Raw genomic sequence first — 18,481 nt, 5'->3', positions numbered from 1 at the left:
GCTACCCCACCTTCACTTTTACTACATAGCCGCCCAGATGGCACAAATAGCCCTATGGCACACCCCCCCAGAGACCAGAAGGTGGGTAGATCTGGAATCAGCACTAATGAGATCCGATCTCCCGCAATTCTACATCTGGACACCAAAGGAGCACAGAGCGCTCCTGAGAACGGCGTGCCCGGCCATCACCAACTCTATCCAATTATGGGACACCTATGCCATCAAATACGAACTCACCACTGCGACTTCCCCTCTCACCCCAATATACCGTAATAGGGCATTCACACCAGGCATGAGACCCTGGGACTTTAGAGGCCTGGAGCAAGCCGGACTCCAGAGGGTGCACCAACTATACACCGGCGACACGATAGTCGCTTTCCCAGATCTACAATCCAGAACAACCTTGAAGCCAGCCGACTTCTTTCGATATTTACAACTCAAACACTACGCGGCCCAAGCGACGGTAAAAACCGCCGCTAAAACCATTCCAACCTTCTTTGAGCGCATCTGCCTAGCGGAACAATATCAAAGAGGCTTAATCACCCAGCTGTACTCCCACCTCTGTTCCACCACACGGGAATGGGGGGCCCTGCAATACACAGATAAATGGGAAACAGACTTGGGGGAAAACCTAGATGGAATAGACTGGCAGGATATTTGGGAAGCTAATGCCAAAACCTCCATCTGTGTAACGATGCAAGAAGAGGCATATAAGACGATGCTCAGATGGTACATTACCCCGGTCCAACTCTATCACATGAAGAAAACACCCACAGATCTCTGTTGGCATAACTGCGGAGAAAAAGGGACTTACGCACACATGTGGTGGTATTGCCCCACAATCAAAATTTACTGGGAAAACATCCAGAAGCTTATATCGCAGATTCTAAATAGACCAATAGACCTAAACCCCTGGACCTTCCTCCTAGCCAGACCCCTTGACGATTTGCCCAGACAAGAACAACAATTGCTCAACAAGATAGCTCTAGCTGCTAGAAAGGCACTAGCCCAAACATGGTTGCAGCCCACCCCCCCCCCCCCCCCCCATTGTCCACGGTGCTCAACAAAATCAAAGAGTGTCATCTCATGGACAAATTAACGGCCCAAATGAGAGGCACTATGAAAGCATTCACAAAGGTATGGGAACCATGGGATAACTACACTGACGACTAATTAGCCACGAGTGACATCCAAGACCACCCCTTCCTCCTCCCCCCCCCCCCCTCCTTTCTACAAACAGTTTTCCACTACCCCTTCCCTCAATTCTAGGCCGAACTCACCGGTAACTCGGCCTATAAGTTCAACACACCCAAACCGCTGCAACAAAACGACAACTTTGTTATTTGGTCAAAAGTTGCAAGCTAAGTTATATCTGTTCCTAAGTGTTGTTCATACCATATTATTGAAAAACAATGACAGACAGATGTTTAATACGAATGATGTAAATGGCTTGTCATGTAAACCACTTGTACGATTTTGAGGCTTCTGCGCAAGCCACATAACTGCATAACTCACGTATGTCTGTCACTGACAAAATAAAGAATTATAAAAAAAAAAAAAGGTCGATTTAATATCAGAGAAAACCATATTTATATATGAAAATGTATTAGGTTTTTGTTTTTCAGGAACACTAACATTAAAAATAAATATATATATATTTATTATTAGAGTGTTCTATTTTAGTTTAGATTACTGCCTCACTTCGATTGTTATAAAATAAATAATAATAAAAATTAGATACCGTAGCTTCTATCCCATATGGGGACTGCAATCCTATTCAGAAACTGACACTTACTTCCTACAAAGTATGGTTTAAATGCAACCACTAGTTTAATAATCCAGAGGAGCACCCTGAATCTTGACATAATGGACATATAAGCTCATCTCCAGATATACCTCTTTCTAATGGTCACATCACATATTGCTATCAAAGTCTTTTCTTTTAGTATCAAATGTTTAATCTTGAAAATAAAGAGCTATAATAATAATAATAATAAAAATCTGTCTACCCAATATAGAAAGTGAACTGGGAAGAAAGAGAAAAAGTCAATTTGGCTTGGTGGACAAACAAATGAAAGCACTGCATTTGTTGCATTAACAGGGGTTTCAGAATGCTTGATAAGTAGCAGGTGCATCAAACCCTATCACATAGCTCGGTGGTGGTTTTAAGACATCAATCTTTACATTGAGTGAATGTGCCAAGTCGTACATATGCATACAAATAGGCAAAGCATGGACTTAAAAGAAATCTAGTAGGTGCACACATTCGATGTTGAATACTTTTAAGTGTGGGGGAAATCTGGGAGCTGGAATCTGGAGGGGAGCTGGTAAGCAAGGCACACCAGAATTAAGGAGTATTGTTAAATAGGAAATAAAGAAAATTGTATCACCAGCCATATCAATGGTAATACTCACATGTGGATTTATATTCTCCCCTAAAACCACCTGGACAGTAAAGTGCCCCCAAATTAATAAAAAGCTGCCCCCTTGCCTTTCTACCTCAGTATCCCTTCAGCAGAAGGGATAGATGCACTCTCCTACCACTGGAGGCTCAGGAACTGCTGTATATTAACTCACTTGCCTCTGATTCTTTGGTTCCTGCAGAAAATCTTACAGGAACAGACCAAAGTTCTTGCGGTGCTACCTTTGTGGCCCAGGTGACCCTGGTTTGCTCTCCTGCTTCAGCTATTGGTGTTGGAACCCCTGTCTCTGTCAAGATTTCGGGATCTGCTAGTTCAAGGCCCATTGGTTCGGCCAGATCCAGAGAAGCTACGTCTGAAGGCCTAGAGATTGAGAGGATGAGACTGATGGATAAAGGTTTCTCAGACTCAGTCATCAACACTCTCTTGCAGGCCAGGAAGGTTTCGACTTCATCAGCATACTGTCGTGGTGGGGAAATATTTTCAGCCTGGGCATCTAAATGGCAGGTGAATACTACGTCCATAATTCCTCGATTGTCTTAAATTATTTTCACGATGGTTTCGATAAGGGGCTCACTTATTATACTCTCAAGGCCCAGTTTCTCAAGCAACTCTTGTAAGTTTCCCTCTTCTTCTTCAGCCACAAGACAGCCCTTCTGGTGGCCTTGGAATTTGAATGCAGGATATCAGAATTGGCAGCTCACTTGCACAGATCCTTATATCACTTTCTACATGGATAGGGTAGTGTTGAGCACTCTTACAGAATTTTAGCCAAAGGTGTTATCTTCTTTCCACATTAATCCGGACACTGTGCTTCCCACATTAAACTCCTCTCCTAGAAATTCAGCAGATTTGGAGAATGTGGAAAAAGAGAGGTGTTCTGGTACCTCCAGGTTATACGTTCATTCTACTAGGGCATTATCATTATTTTGTTCGGCAGCAGCTAGCATTTACTCCAGACCAAATCTGTAAAGCTGCGACCTTGTCCAATATCTCCACATTTGTGAAACACTACGGTCTGGACGTCAGGTCCTCCACGGATAGTGCTTTTGGCAAAGCAGTGGTTAATGCTTTGACCACGTCTTAACTATTTCTACAATAAACTTTATTTTGCAGCAGTATTCTTTGTATGCCTCTCTATTGTCCACCCTGATCTTATGACTTGGGTGCTGCCATGGATATCACCACAAAACAGGAAAATTCATACCTATTGATATTTCCCTTTCTTAGTAATATGCCATGGCAGCACTGTGTATTCGCTCCAGATTTCCTTTTGAGTTGGTTGGACTTTGAAACTGACTGAGGGGGAAATGGAAGGTGGCAGCCTTTTATTAATTTGGGGACATATTACTGTCCAATAGGGTTTTAGGGGAGGATATAAGCCAACTTGTATGTCCTGTCATGGTATATTACCAGGAAAGGAAAATATCAGCCTGTATGAATTATTTTCCTGTTTCAACGCTGATAATGTGATAGTATAAAAAAATACACTGTCCAAGGCATTCGAAGCTCCAATCACCAAGTTCTAGGCCTTAATGGTGCCCTTCAAATTATACATGTAAGTTGTAGAAATAAAAGCATCATACCTATTTTCGGGATGAGGTTGTTCTGTAGATACAGGATTTTTAACTCTTTACACCACTTGTCTATGTGTTCAATCCGTTCTAAGTCTTGCTGATGGAGAGAGATTTCCTCCAAGGAAAATATTTCACAGTTGTTGTGTTCCGCTCGCCTCCTGATCAAATCTTCTGTGACTGAATGAAACAATGTTACATTTACAAGGTACATAGATAGTCAAAACTGTATTTAATAAATTGCAGTTACAGGGGTAATAAACAATGTATGTTCCTGTATATTAGGCAAATCATGATTAGGTTTGTGACTAGGTGTCACATCCGGTATATTAAACCTTTTGAGGCACTTCTATTAAAACTCTTAACCTCCCCATCCGGATAGAACTTAGATGCATGGAAACATAAAAGTGCATTAAGTGCCACAAATAAGGGCCTGGTGGACCACATACCAGAGTAGGGAAATCTGAGCATATATATTTGTTTAATATTGTTTAGCAGAATGAAATAAGATAACAGTGCCAAACATACATTAATAAAGGAATACGATTATTATTTATAAGGCCTCTATGCTCCAAGCCGTACTTCCATCTTTCAGGCAGATGTACTCATGGAGTGCAATCTAAATAAGTGGTGTATATTCAGCAGAAAATGTTAGATTAGGGAAGAGTAAGCTAATGGTCCTTACAGGCTAAGCGCCATAATGTGTCCACCTAATGTTGCCAGATACTTTCCCCCTGTCCAATGGCTCAATTAGAGTATGGAATTCCCATGTTGGTGAAATGAACTCAATCAATTCATCTCAGTAGTTCCCACTTATTATTGTGATATCAACATCGTCTACGTAGTCAAGATCAAGGTGTTCTGGTGGATGACGTAGGTGTGTCCGCATGCGCGCACGTACAAGGGGGCGGAGTCACGAAGGTCGATGGTGGAAGAGCATGGCGGGAAGTAAATGCACGAGTGTCGGAGTGGGGAAGCGGTGAAGCGGTGAAGCAGTGAGGAGCAGAGCAGGATATTCGGAGGCTGTATACTCAGAGGGTATCTGGTATCTGGAGCGTTGGAGCAGAGACATGGACGGAAAGTGAAAGCTGGTACTGGAGTCTGCTACTGGAGACAAAATCACCCAGCCAGATAAGTGGCATAATTATTTTATGAAAGAGGAGGTCATTAAATACAAAAAAAAAAAAAAGAGAAAGAGACAAGAAGGGAAAGGAAAAAAAAAAAAAAAATATATATATATATATATATATACACTAGCCAGATTTGCTATTAGCCCCAATTAAGGTGCGATTTTATCTTAATAATCATATGCTTGTCCCAGACAATAATCATATTCTTGTCCCAGACAAGTTTTGAAGAAATGGCTTCCAAAACACAGGAGAAATCAACCCTAAAAAGGGATAAGAAAAATTATAAACCTGAAAGGGAAGCAACTACTTTTTTCTCACCAGTTAATAAAAAAAAAACAGAGGAGGACTCATTAATGACATCGAGACTAGAACAGACATTAAATAACTCTGAAAATTCTCTGAGTAGTCAAATTACCACAGAGTTTCTGGAGATATGTCTAAACACTCAGTCAGAAACATTAATGAAACAAATCAATCAGAACTCAGAGGAGATCTTAAATCAAATGAAACTCCTAACTGAGAAAATAAACATGGCTGAAGAAAAAATGAACTGTTTGGAATTTCAAGAGAAACTAATGAAAGATCAAAATATCCAACTATTGGAAAAAATTAAGGAAATGGAAACAAAATTGGGCGATTTGGAGGATCGCTCGAGATGCAATAATTTGCGGTTAAGGAATATTTCAGAAAAGATAACTCAGGATAAGATCCCAGATTTCCTGTTAAATTTATGGAAAGCCTGGGGGATAGAGATAGAGAAATTCAACTATTGCCCAGAAAGATACCACAGATTGTACAGACCAAAAAATATTCCAGATACCAAAGCAAGAGATATAATCTGTTGTTTTTAATCTTTTCAATTTAAAGAGGAAATTCTAAAAGCAAGTAGAGCCAAGAAACCACAAGGAGAAGAATTTAGAGATATCATTGTATTCTCAGATTTGTCTTTCTTTACTAGAATGCAAAGGAAAACATTTGCACCTGCTACAGCTATACTAAGAACCCATTAGATAAAATATACATGGGGATTTCCCACCGCAATAAGAATCTACATAAATGACCATCTTGAGGTCTTTGATTCAGTAGATAAAGCTATGGCATGGATAAAAGAGAAAAAGCTGATGTAACAGAAAAAGTCCTCTAAAACTGAGAGTCTAATTTAGTGGATTTTTGTTTTTTTTTGGTGGGTTATAGGAAAGAATATTTAGCACTTTTATAAAACGAGGAAGATTTCTGTCACTGTATCTAAAAGAAATTCTTTAGCAAAATAAGACATGTACACTAAATTTATATTCGTAGAGTAATAAGTAAGATGTAATAGGGCACACGAAGATTTTAGGTAAGAAATTTAACACGAGTAAAGATGAGAATAGTTCTAAACACGATTAAAAGATGCACATAGCTTAAAGGACCACTCTAGTGCCAGGAAAGCATACTCGTTTTCCTGGCACTAGAGTGCCCTGAGGGTGCCCCCACCCTCAGGGACCCCCTCCCGCCCGGCTCTGGAAAGGGGAAAAGGGGTAAAACTTACCTTTTTCCAGCGCTGGGCAGGGAGCTCTCCTCCTCCTCTCCACCTCCGATCCTCCCCGTCGGCTGAATGCGCACGCGCGGCAAGAGCTGCGCGCGCATTCAGCTGGTCGCATAGGAAAGCATTCATAATGCTTTCCTATGGACGCTTGCGTGCTCTCACTGTGATTTTCACAGTGAGAATCACGCAAGCGCCTCTAGCGGCTGTCAGTGAGACAGCCACTAGAGAATTAGGGGGAAGGCTTAACTAATTGATAAACATAGCAGTTTCTCTGAAACTGCTATGTTTATAAAAAAATTAGTTAACCCTAGCTGGACCTGGCACCCATACCACTTCATTAAGCTGAAGTGGTCTGGGTGCCTAGAGTGGTCCTTTAAGTATATGGAATTAGTTAGAAGCTGAACAATATTACGTATATATATATATATATATATATATATATATATATATATAAAAATACATTTTACAAGCAATATATAATATATAAGATATTCCTTTAAATATATTTAGCCAACAAGAGGAAGATACTCACCAGCACAAGTGTACATTCACATACAGTAACGTACATTATAACGGAACAAATTTAAACACTTGGGCACTTAAGATACTTTTTTTTTTTTTTTTTTTAAATCCTATGATTAGAATATCGCAAAATAATGTCCCAATGTGTTTTACACCCCACCTCCTATAGAATGTAAGCTCGATTGAGCAGGGTCCTCTTCAACCTATTGGTCCTGTAAGTTTATTTGTAATTGTCCTATTATAGTTAAATCCCCTCTCATAATATTGTAAAGCGCTACGGAATCTGTTGGAGCTATATAAATGGCAATAATAATAATAATAATAATGAAGGGGTTACCAGAGATATCAAGCAATAATCAATCAAGAATTATATTGTAATAATAGAGAAATGAAATTGAAATTCTATATAAGTTAGGTGCTTCCTTTTCCCGCCGCCACAATTGATCAACGTACCCCGCCCGTAAGTTCTAAGTAGAACTTAGTGATTGCCTTGATAAGGCATCCAATTATGTATGAAAGAAGGTCTCCTGGAATTAGAGACAAATATAAAGATGATAGTATGAATGTGTATAAATGGAGGATGAGTATGAATAGTACAGTTGTGTTAGCATATACAGACTATGCGGTTATTTGTGGGGAATTGTCAAACTCTAGAGAAATAAGAAAAGGGTATGGTTAAATTCGCATCAATCAATATCCAAGGTCTAAATCTCCCACATAAAAGACGGGCTTTTAACGATTATTTAGTAGCAGAAAAAAATCAAGTGGTCCTGATACAAGAGACTCACTGGACCTTAGGAGATAGTACCAGGTGGCTTGGCAAAAAATTTCCATTATTAGCGATTTCCTCAAGGAAAGACGAAAAGAAAGCTGGAGTGGCTATTTGTTTTTCTAAATTACTACAAGTAGAAATAAAACATGGGGACATTGATACAGAAGGTAGATTTATAATACTGATTTGTGAAATTGATGGGGATCTGTACACAATTGTGAATGTATATTTACTTAATAGTAATCCGATGAGACTGTTCTCCCATATTCTAGAACCAGTGGAAAAAGTTTCTATGGGGTATGTGATAATAGGAGGGGATTTTAATTGTGTTTTGGATACTGTATTAGACAAATTTAATAATAATAAGACAACTTCGGATAAAAATGGCGTAAGAAATGCAAGTATTTTCCATAACATAATTTAAAAAAATAACCTCTATGACATTTGGAGGGTTCGGAACCCCGTAGCTAAAGAATACACGTTTTACTCTTGGCCGCACAATTCATATTCAAGAATTGATTTCTTCCTAGGAGACCCAAAAGTGATAGAAAAAGTGACAAAAATAGAGATCAAAATAATGATTTGGTCAGACCATAACATTATTTTAATGGATTTAAAAGATGGAAAATATATTTATCCTAGAACTACCTGGAAACTAGATGACTCAATATAATTTAGCATTGAAAACCAGGAGCTACTGAAAGAACTGTCACAGTATTTTTTTGAGGAAAATAGACCGGAAGATACTTCAGATTTAATTACCTGGTGTACATATAAAGCGACTATAAGAGGACACTGTATAAATATTAAAAGGAGAGCCAAAAAAAAAGAAGGAAAAGGACTATCAGAATTACCGTATTTATCGGCGTATAACACGCACCGGCGTATAACACGCACCTCATTTTTAGAAAGAAATTCCAGGAAATTTCCCCCCCTCCCATAGTATTCCCCCCCCCTCATCCCATAGTATTCCCCCCTCATCCCATAGTGTTCCCCCCTCATCCCATAGTGTCCCCCCCCTTTCCATAGTATTCCCCCCCCTCCCATAGTATTCTCCCCCCTCCCCTCCCATAGTATTCTCCCCCCTCCCCTCCCATAGTATTCTCCCCCCCCCATAGTATTCTCCCCCTCCCTCCCATAGTATTCTCCCCCTCCCTCCCATAGTATTCTCCCCCTCCCTCCCATAGTATTCTCCCCCCCTCCCCTCCCATAGTATTCTCCCCCCTCCCCTCCCATAGTATTCTCCCCCCCTCCCCTCCCATAGTGTACTTCCCCTCCCCTCCCCTCCCATAGTGTACTTCCCCCCCCCTCCCCTCCCATAGTGTACTTCCCCCCCGCCCCCTCCCCTCCCATAGTGTACTTCCCCTCCCATAATTACTTACCTGTCCTGAAGCGTGGGCCGGCTTCACAGCGCGCACCGCGGTACAGGAACTTTAATTTCATGTTCCGGTTTCCGGCGGGACTGAAAGGAAGTGTGCAATTGTGCACACTTCCTTTCAGTCCCGCCGGAAACCGGAACATGAAATTAAAGTTCCTGTACCGCGGTGCGCGCTGTGAAGCCGGCCCACGCTTCAGGACAGGTAAGTAATTATGGGATATCGGCGTATAACACGCACCCACGATTTTCCCCCTATTTTCAGGGGAAAAAAGTGCGTGTTATACGCCGATAAATACGGTATATATTCAATTATTTAAAGTTTCTAAAGAATACTAATTAAATCCAGATAAAGAAGGGCAAATAAAATAGCTAATATTAAACAGATTATTAAGAAAAAAATATCAGAAAACATAGAAAAGAAAATAATTAAACTAAAAATTAGATATTATTATCGACAAAATAAAGCAGATAAAATTTTATCAAAGCAACTGAAAAAGAAATTAGCAGATAATCGTATAGATAAAATTATACATGAAGGTAAAACATATAGAGCTCCGAATGAAATAGGGGAGACCTTTAATTAATTTTATAAGTCCCTTTACAACTTGCCCAATAGACCTACGGATGAGTCAATAGATAATTATATAAAAGATCTTGAAGTACCAAAAATATCCCCAGATCAATTAGAATTATTAAACAAGGTCACCACTAAAGAAGAAGTAACAGAAGCAATAAATAAATTAGCCAAAACTCCTGGACCAGATGGCTTTAGTAATAAGTTCTTCAAGGTAATGAAAAACATAATTGTGGAACCGTTAACTAGAACTTTCAATGAGGCTGTAAACAGAGGATCATTTCCACAGGAGATGTTGAGGGCCAATATTCTGACAATTTTGAAGACAGGCAAAATATCAACAGATGTAAAAAGTTATAGACCGATCTCTTTAATAAATGTAGATGTCAAGATTTTCGCTTCAATTATTGCAAAGAGATTAAAAACAGTCTTACCTGAAATTATTAAACCAGACCAGGTTGGATTTGTCCCTGGGAGAAACGCAGGAAACAATATCAGAAGGTTAATAGATTCAATTGATTTAGCAGATAAGAAAGGGAGTCCCCTGATCCTGTCATTAGACGCAGAGAAAGCGTTTGACAGGGTCAGCTGGGGATTCATGTTTAAGGCTTTAAAGGCCTTTAATATCTCGGGATGGGTGTTAGATGCGATAGGCACCCTGTATAAGAAACCGGCAGCTAGGTCCATAGGTCAAAATATATGTTCAAATTGGTTTGGCTTGGAAAACGGTACGAGACAAGGCTGTCCTTTGTCGCCAATTTTGTATATCATTACTGTTGAAAAATTTGCTTCGAAAATTAGACAAAACACGCTAATTAAGGGTCTGCCTATTTCTAAAGGAGATTTAAAGATCTCATTATATGCAGATGACACTCTCTTATATGTCGCTGATCCAGAAAATTCTTTACCATATGTGATAGCAGAAATTGAACAATTCAGTAAGGTATCCAACTATAAATTGAACTTATCCAAATCTATTGCAATGTACAAGAATATAGCACCAGATATAATAGAAAAACTACAAAATAGATTCAACTTTCCTCAATCAGAAGAATTTGTCTACCTAGGAATTAGAATAAATAAAAAGCTAGAAAGAATAATGGAAACAAACTTTATGCATCTTTTGAAAAATACAAACAAAGACTTAAAAGAATGGCGCCATTTAGAAATATCATGGTGGGGTAGAGTTAACACTTTGAGATCTTACGTTCTGCCTAAGTGGATTTATTTGTTTAGGATGGTGCCATTAATTATTCCTATACCATGGCTAAAAATGATTAAATCTTCTTTTGCCAATTTCGTCTGGAGGGGGAAAAAGCCTAGAATAAAAATGAATACTATGAGCTGCAATATAAATAAAGGGGGACTAGGCTTCCCGAATATTGAAAGATATTATGAAGCTGGGATAATGTATCATATGGCAATGTTGCAAAAAGAGATTTATCCAAAAGAAGTATGGTGGAGGATTGAAACAGATCTATGTCAAACTAAAAATCTGTCTAATATTATATGGAATAATAAGGTATGCGATTATTCATTATCATTTGTGTTGAATCAAATAATTCCCATATGGGAAAAAGTAAAAAAGAAAATAGACATCAAAAATAGGATCTTGGGTTTCCAAGATATAGAATGTCTTGAAACGGATATAATGAATATATCGCTAAAAGACTGGAAAGTTGTAAATATTAGAAAGGTTGAAAATCTAATGGCGAATAACGAATTAAAGACCTTTGATATATTAGTTAGGACAATGTCCCTTCCAAATCGAGAGGCTTTTTCATACTTAAGAGTTAAAAACTATTTGAAGAACAAATCAATTATGAATAATGGAGAATAATACCATATATTAAAAACAGTCTTTAATAGGAAAGATTCAAAGAATCTTTTCTCAAAATGTACAAAATTACTCGATATTACAAAAACAGAGAACTTTCCAACAGCAATAAGAAGTTGGGAAAAAGCTCTGAACTGCCCCATAGAATTAGAAGAATGGTATGAAGCAATAATTAAAGTAAATAAATATGTGCACAGTCTCTCTTTAATGGAAACATTTTACAAAGTGATCAATAAATGGTATTTGGTACCTTCAAAAATGTCAAGAGTGTTACAAAATAATAACGATCTATGTTGGAGATGTGGAGAAACTAAGGGGGATTATCTCCACATCTGGTGGAGCTGCAAAAAGGTATTCAACAATTGAAATACCAGATTCAAATGGAAACAGGGTTGAATAAAATTAAAAATCAATATAAGGACTATGATAAATAGGTAAATTGGCTAAAAAAAATTGTAGCAACTAGAGAGGGAACTATTAATAGTGACTTAATAAGCCCTAGAGAGATAAGAACGAAATAGACATTACTCCTCACAATAAACAATAAAAACGACTGAATTGTTGGAAGATACGGTGTGAATGAAGGTATGAATGTGTTAATTTTTCTTTTTTTTCTTTCTGTTGAAGATTTGCTGGGTTCCCCCTCCTCCCACTTTGTCTCTAGGGTAAAGTGATACCCCTTAAGGAATACCAATAGTAAACAGAATAAATGAATCTATAAAGTTTAAATAAGTAAGGAAATTTTAATTAATAAACAAAATAGAGGAGATAGGGATGAGCCAGTAAATATTTATGATGACTAATATACCAAGCCATAAATGATGAAATATTCGAAACGATAAAATGGCAGGTATGGTCTGAAATATAAGAGAAAAAAAAAGAAGAAAAAAGTAAAATAAAAAAAAACAAAAAATAAAAACATAGTCTACGTAACGTCAGTAAGAATTCATTTCTGTGTTTCTTTTGCATAGGGATGACATACAAGGGTTATGCTGCAGGTGGCTGGCTGAGGGTCATGATAAATGCCCTTTATAACAGCTGTAGGGGGCTGGCTGAGGGTCATGATAGATGCCCTTTATAAGAGCTGTAGGGGGGCTAGCTGAGGGTCATGATAAATGCCCTTTATAACAGCTGTAGGGGGGGGCTGGCTGGCTGAGGGTCATGATAAATGCCCTTTATAACAGCTGTAGGGGGAACTGGCTGGCTGAGGCTCATGATACATGCCCTTTATAACAGCTGTAGGGGGGGCTGGCTGAGGGCCATTATAAATGCCCTATATAACAGCTGTAGGGGGCTGGCTGGCTAAAGGGTCATTATAAATGCCCTATATAACAGCTGTAGGGGGCTGGCTGGCTGAGGGTCATTATAAATGCCCTTTATAACAGCTGTAGGGGGGCTGGCTAGCTGAGGGTCATTATAAATGCCCTTTATAACAGCTGTAGGGGGGCTGGCTGGCTGAGGGTCATTATAAATGCCCTTTATAACAGCTGTAGGGGGGGCTGGCTGGCTGAGGGTCATGATAAATGCCCGTTATAACAGCTGTAGGGGGGCTGGCTGAGGGTCATGATAAATGCCCTATATAACAGCTGTAGGGGGGGGGCTGGCTGGCTGAGGGTCATGCTGATATCAGGATCACCGACTGACAAGGGATTATATTATTATTTATAGTAATACTCACTGAACACCATGGCTTCGCCTGTTAGTAAATCGCCTTCAAACTTAGCACCGGAAAAATAAACTCAGATTAAGATGCATAGTCTGTAGCCATGGCAACCAAAGTGAGTTACAGCAAGCGCAGAGGGACAAACTAACTCAGAACCGCATCTGTCACTCATACCCATCCCCATGACAACTGAGCAGGCATACAGCAAGCGCAGAGGGACAAACTAACTCAGAACCGCATCTGTCACTCATACCCGTCCCCATGACAACTGAGCAGGCATACAGCAGGCGCAGAGGGATAAACTTCCTCAGTTACCGCATTCTGTCACATTCCATTATCCTTAGATTGTTTCACAGGCTCCGCCCTCGCTCTTTCCAACTCAGGATGCTACTGCCTGCCCAGTACAGTCCTAGGACCGCCTCCAGCTGCACCGCACACATCATCTTAACCCCACCCACAGAATGCTGTCACTCATATCCGTTCCCATGGCCACCGTGCAGGGATAGAGAGAGCGCGGAGGGACAAACTGCCTAAACACTTCGTCTTTCGCTTATGTCACCCTATACATTGCCCCCCTACTGTCACCCTCCCACACACACTGTCACCCTATACATTGTCCCCCCTACTGTCACCCTCCCACACACACTGTCACCCTATATATTGCCCCCCACACACTGACCCCCCCTACTGTCTCCCTATACATTGCCCCCCTACTGTCACCCTCCCACACACACTGTCACCCTATATATTGCCCCCCACACACTGACCCCCCCTACTGTCTCCCTATACATTGCCCCCCTACTGTCACCCCCACACACACTGTCACCCTATACATTGCCCCCCACACACTGACCCCCCTACTGTCTCCCTATACATTGCCCCCCTACTGTCACCCCCACACACACTGTCACCCTATACATTGCCCCCCACACACTGACCCCCCTACTGTCTCCCTATACATTGCCCCCCACACACTGACCCCCCTACTGTCTCCCTATACATTGCCCCCCTACTGTCACCCTCCCACACACACTGTCACCCTATACATTGCCCCCCTACTGTCACCCTCCCACACACACTGTCACCCTATACATTGCCCCCCTACTGTCACCCTCCCACACACACTGTCACCCTATACATTGTCCCCCTACTGTCACCCTCCCACACACTGTCACCCTATACATTGCCCCCCTACTGTCACCCTCCCACACACACTGTCACCCTATACATTGCCCCCCTACTGTCACCCCCACACACACACACACTGTCACCCTATACATTGCCCTCCACCCACTGACCCCCCCTACTGTCACCCTATACATTGCCCCCCTACTGTCACCCCCCACACACACTGTCACCCTATACATTGCCCCCCACACACTGACCCCCCCCCTACTGTCTCCCTATACATTGCCCCCTACTGTCACCCTCCCACACACACTGTCACCCTATACATTGCCCCCTACTGTCACCCTCCCACACACTGTCACCCTATACATTGCCCCCCTATTGTCACCCTCCCACACACACTGTCACCCTATACATTGCCCCCCTACTGTCACCCCCACACACACTGTCACCCTATACATTGCCCCCCACCCACTGACCCCCCTACTGTCACCCTATACATTGCCCCCCTACTGTCACCCCCCACACACACTGTCACCCTATACATTGCCCCCCACACACTGACCCCCCCTACTGTCTCCCTATACATTGCCCCCCCCTACTGTCACCCTCCCACACACACTGTCACCCTATACATTGCCCCCCCTACTGTCACCCCCACACACACTGTCACCCTATACATTGCCCCCCACACACTGACCCCCCTACTGTCACCCTATACATTGCCCCCCTACTGTCACCCCCCACACACACTGTCACCCTATACATTGCCCCCTACACACTGACCCCCCTACTGTCACCCTATACATTGCCCCCCCTACTGTCACCCCCCCACACACACACTGTCACCCTATACATTGCCCCCCCTACTGTCACCCCCCACACATACTGTCACCCTATACATTGCCCCCCACACACTGACCCCCCCTACTGTCACCCTATACATTGCCCCCCTACTGTCACCCCCACACACACTGTCACCCTATACATTGCCCCCCACACACTGACCCCCTACTGTCACCCTATACATTGCCCCCCCTACTGTCACCCCCACACACACTGTCACCCTATACATTGCCCCACACACACTGACTCCCCTAATGTCACCCTATACATTGCCCTCCCTACTGTCACCCCCCACACACACTGTCACCCTATACATTGCCCCCCCTACTGTCACCCCCCACACACACTGTCACCCTATACATTGCCCCCCTACTGTCACCCTCCCACACACACTGTCACCCTATACATTGCCCCCCACACACTGACCCCCCTACTGTCACCCTATACATTGCCCCCCCTACTGTCACCCCCCACACACACTGTCACCCTATACATTGCCCCCCTACTGTCACCCCCACACACACTGTCACCCTATACATTGCCCCACACACACTGACCGCCCCTACTGTCACCCTATACATTGCCCCCCCTACTGTCACCCCCCCCCACACACTGTCACCCTATACATTGCCCCCACACACTGACCCCCCTACTGTCTCCCTATACATTGCCCCCCTACTGTCACCCCCACACACACTGTCACCCTATACATTGCCCCCCTACTGTCACCCCCCACACACACTGTCACCCTATACATTGCCCCCCACACACTGACCCCCCTACTGTCACCCTATACATTGCCCCCCTACTGTCACCCCCACACACACTGTCACCCTATACATTGCCCCCCACACACTGACCCCCTCTACTGTCACCCTATACATTGCCCCCTACTGTCACCCTCCCACACACACTGTCACCCTATACATTGCCCCCCACACACTGACCCCACCTACTGTCACCCTATACATTGCCCACCCTACTGTCACCCCCCACACACACTGTCACCCTATACATTGCCCCCCACACACTGACCCCCCCTACTGTCACCCTATACATTGCCCCCCTACTGTCACCCTATACATTGCCCCCCCACTGTCACCCTATACATTGCCCCTACTGTCACCCCCACACACACTGTCACCCTATACATTGCCCCCCTACTGTCACCCTATACATTGCCCGCCACTGTCACCCTATACATTGCCCCCCACTGTCACCCTATACAATGCCCCCCCTACTGTCACCCTATACATTGCCCCCCTACTGTCACCCTATACATTGCCCCACTACTGTCACCCTATACATTGCCCCCCCCACTGTCACCCTATACATTGCCCCCCCTACTGTCACCCTATACATTCCCCCCTACTGTCACCCTATACATTGCCCCCCCACTGTCACCCTATACATTGCCCCCCTACTGTCACCCGATACATTGCCCCCCCTACTGTCACCCCCCCCACACACTGTCACCTTATACATTGCCCCCCTACTGTCACCCTATACATTTCCCCCCACTGTCACCCTATACATTGCCCCCCCTACTGTCACCCTATATATTGCCCCCCTACTGTAACCCTATACATTGCCCCCCACTGTCACCCTATACATTGCCCCCCCACTGTCACCCTATACATTGCCCCCCCTACTGTCACCCTATACATTGCCCCCCACTGTCACCCTATACATTGCCCCCCCTACTGTTACCCTATACATTGTCCCCCCACTGTCACCCTATACATTGCCCCCCACTGTCACCCTATATATTGCCCCCCTACTGTCACCCTATACATTGCCCCCCCCACTGTCACCCTATACATTGCCCCCCTACTGTCACCCTATACATTGCCCCCCCTACTGTCACCCTATACATTGCCCCACCTACTGTCACCCTATACATTGCCCCCCACTGTCACCCTATACATTGCCCCCCTACTGTCACCCTATACATTGCCCTCCTACTGTCACCCTATACATTGCCCCACCTACTGCCACCCTATACATTGCCCCCCCACTGTCACCCTATACATTGCTCCCCCTACTGTCACCCTATACATTGCCCCCCCACTGTCACCCTATACATTGCCCCCCTACTGTCACCCTATACATTGTCCCCCCACTGTCACCCTATACATTGCCCCCCCTACTGTCACCCTATACATTGCCCCACCTACTGTCACCCTATACATTGCCCCTCCACTGTCACCCTATACATTGCCCCCCCTACTGTCACCCTATACATTGCCCCCCCACTGTCACCCTATACATTGCCCTCCTACTGTCACCCTATACATTGCCCCACCTACTGCCACCCTATACATTGCCCCCCACTGTCACCCTATACATTGCCCCCCCCTACTGTCACCCTATACATTGCCCCCCACTGTCACCCTATACATTGCCCCCCTACTGTCACCCTATACATTGCCCCCCCTACTGTCACCCTATACATTGCCCCCCTACTGTCACCCTATACATTGCCCCCTCACTGTCACCCTGTACATTGCCCCCCACTGTCACCCTCCCACACACTGACCCCCCTACTGTCACACCCCCACACACACTGTCACATTGCCCCCCTACTGTCACCCTCCCACACACTGACCCCCCTACTGTCACCATCCCACACACTGTCACCCTATGCATTGCCCTCCTACTGTCACCTTCCCACACACTGACCCCTCTACTGTCACCCTCCCACACACTGTCACCCTATACATTTCCCCCCTACTGTCACCTTCCCACACACTGACCCCCCTACTGTCACCCTCCCACACACTGTCAACCTATAAATTGCACCCACACTGTCACCCTCGCACTCTGCCCCCCACACTGTCACACCCCCCACACACACTGTCACCCTCCCACACACTGACCTCCACACTGTCACCCCCACACACACTGTCACCCTATACACTGCCCCCTACTCTCTCTCCCACACACTGCCCCCCACAATGTCACCCCCACACTGTCACACCCCCACACACACTGTCACCCTATACACTGCCCCCTACTGTCACCCTCCCACACACTGACCCCCACAATGTCACACCCCACACTGTCACACCCCCACACACACTGTCACCCTATACACTGCCCCCCTACT

General features: G+C 43.7%; 1 protein-coding gene across 2 annotated transcripts in view; it reads right to left on the bottom strand.

Annotated features, from left to right (window-relative positions):
* DNAAF11 (dynein axonemal assembly factor 11) overlaps window positions 1–13,816 on the bottom strand; it is a 96,100-nt gene extending 82,284 nt beyond the window's left edge. Inside the window, exons 1-2 of one of the 2 annotated variants that reach the window (XM_063450258.1) lie at window positions 13,652–13,816; window positions 4,007–4,174 (exon numbers count right to left, since the gene is read on the bottom strand). In XM_063450258.1, coding sequence (XP_063306328.1) covers window positions 4,007–4,174; window positions 13,652–13,661 — 178 coding nt within the window. In that variant the 5' untranslated portion in view covers window positions 13,662–13,816. Of the gene's footprint in view, window positions 1–4,006; window positions 4,175–13,413; window positions 13,629–13,651 lie in introns of those variants that run through there. The other variant, XM_063450257.1, reaches the window with a different exon arrangement.
* Window positions 13,817–18,481: the final 4,665 nt, after the last annotated feature.

Source organism: Pelobates fuscus, chromosome 4 (genome assembly GCF_036172605.1).
Source record: "Pelobates fuscus isolate aPelFus1 chromosome 4, aPelFus1.pri, whole genome shotgun sequence".
Classification (NCBI taxonomy): Eukaryota; Metazoa; Chordata; class Amphibia; order Anura; family Pelobatidae; genus Pelobates; species Pelobates fuscus.
This window is presented reverse-complemented; position numbering and strand designations above follow the sequence as displayed.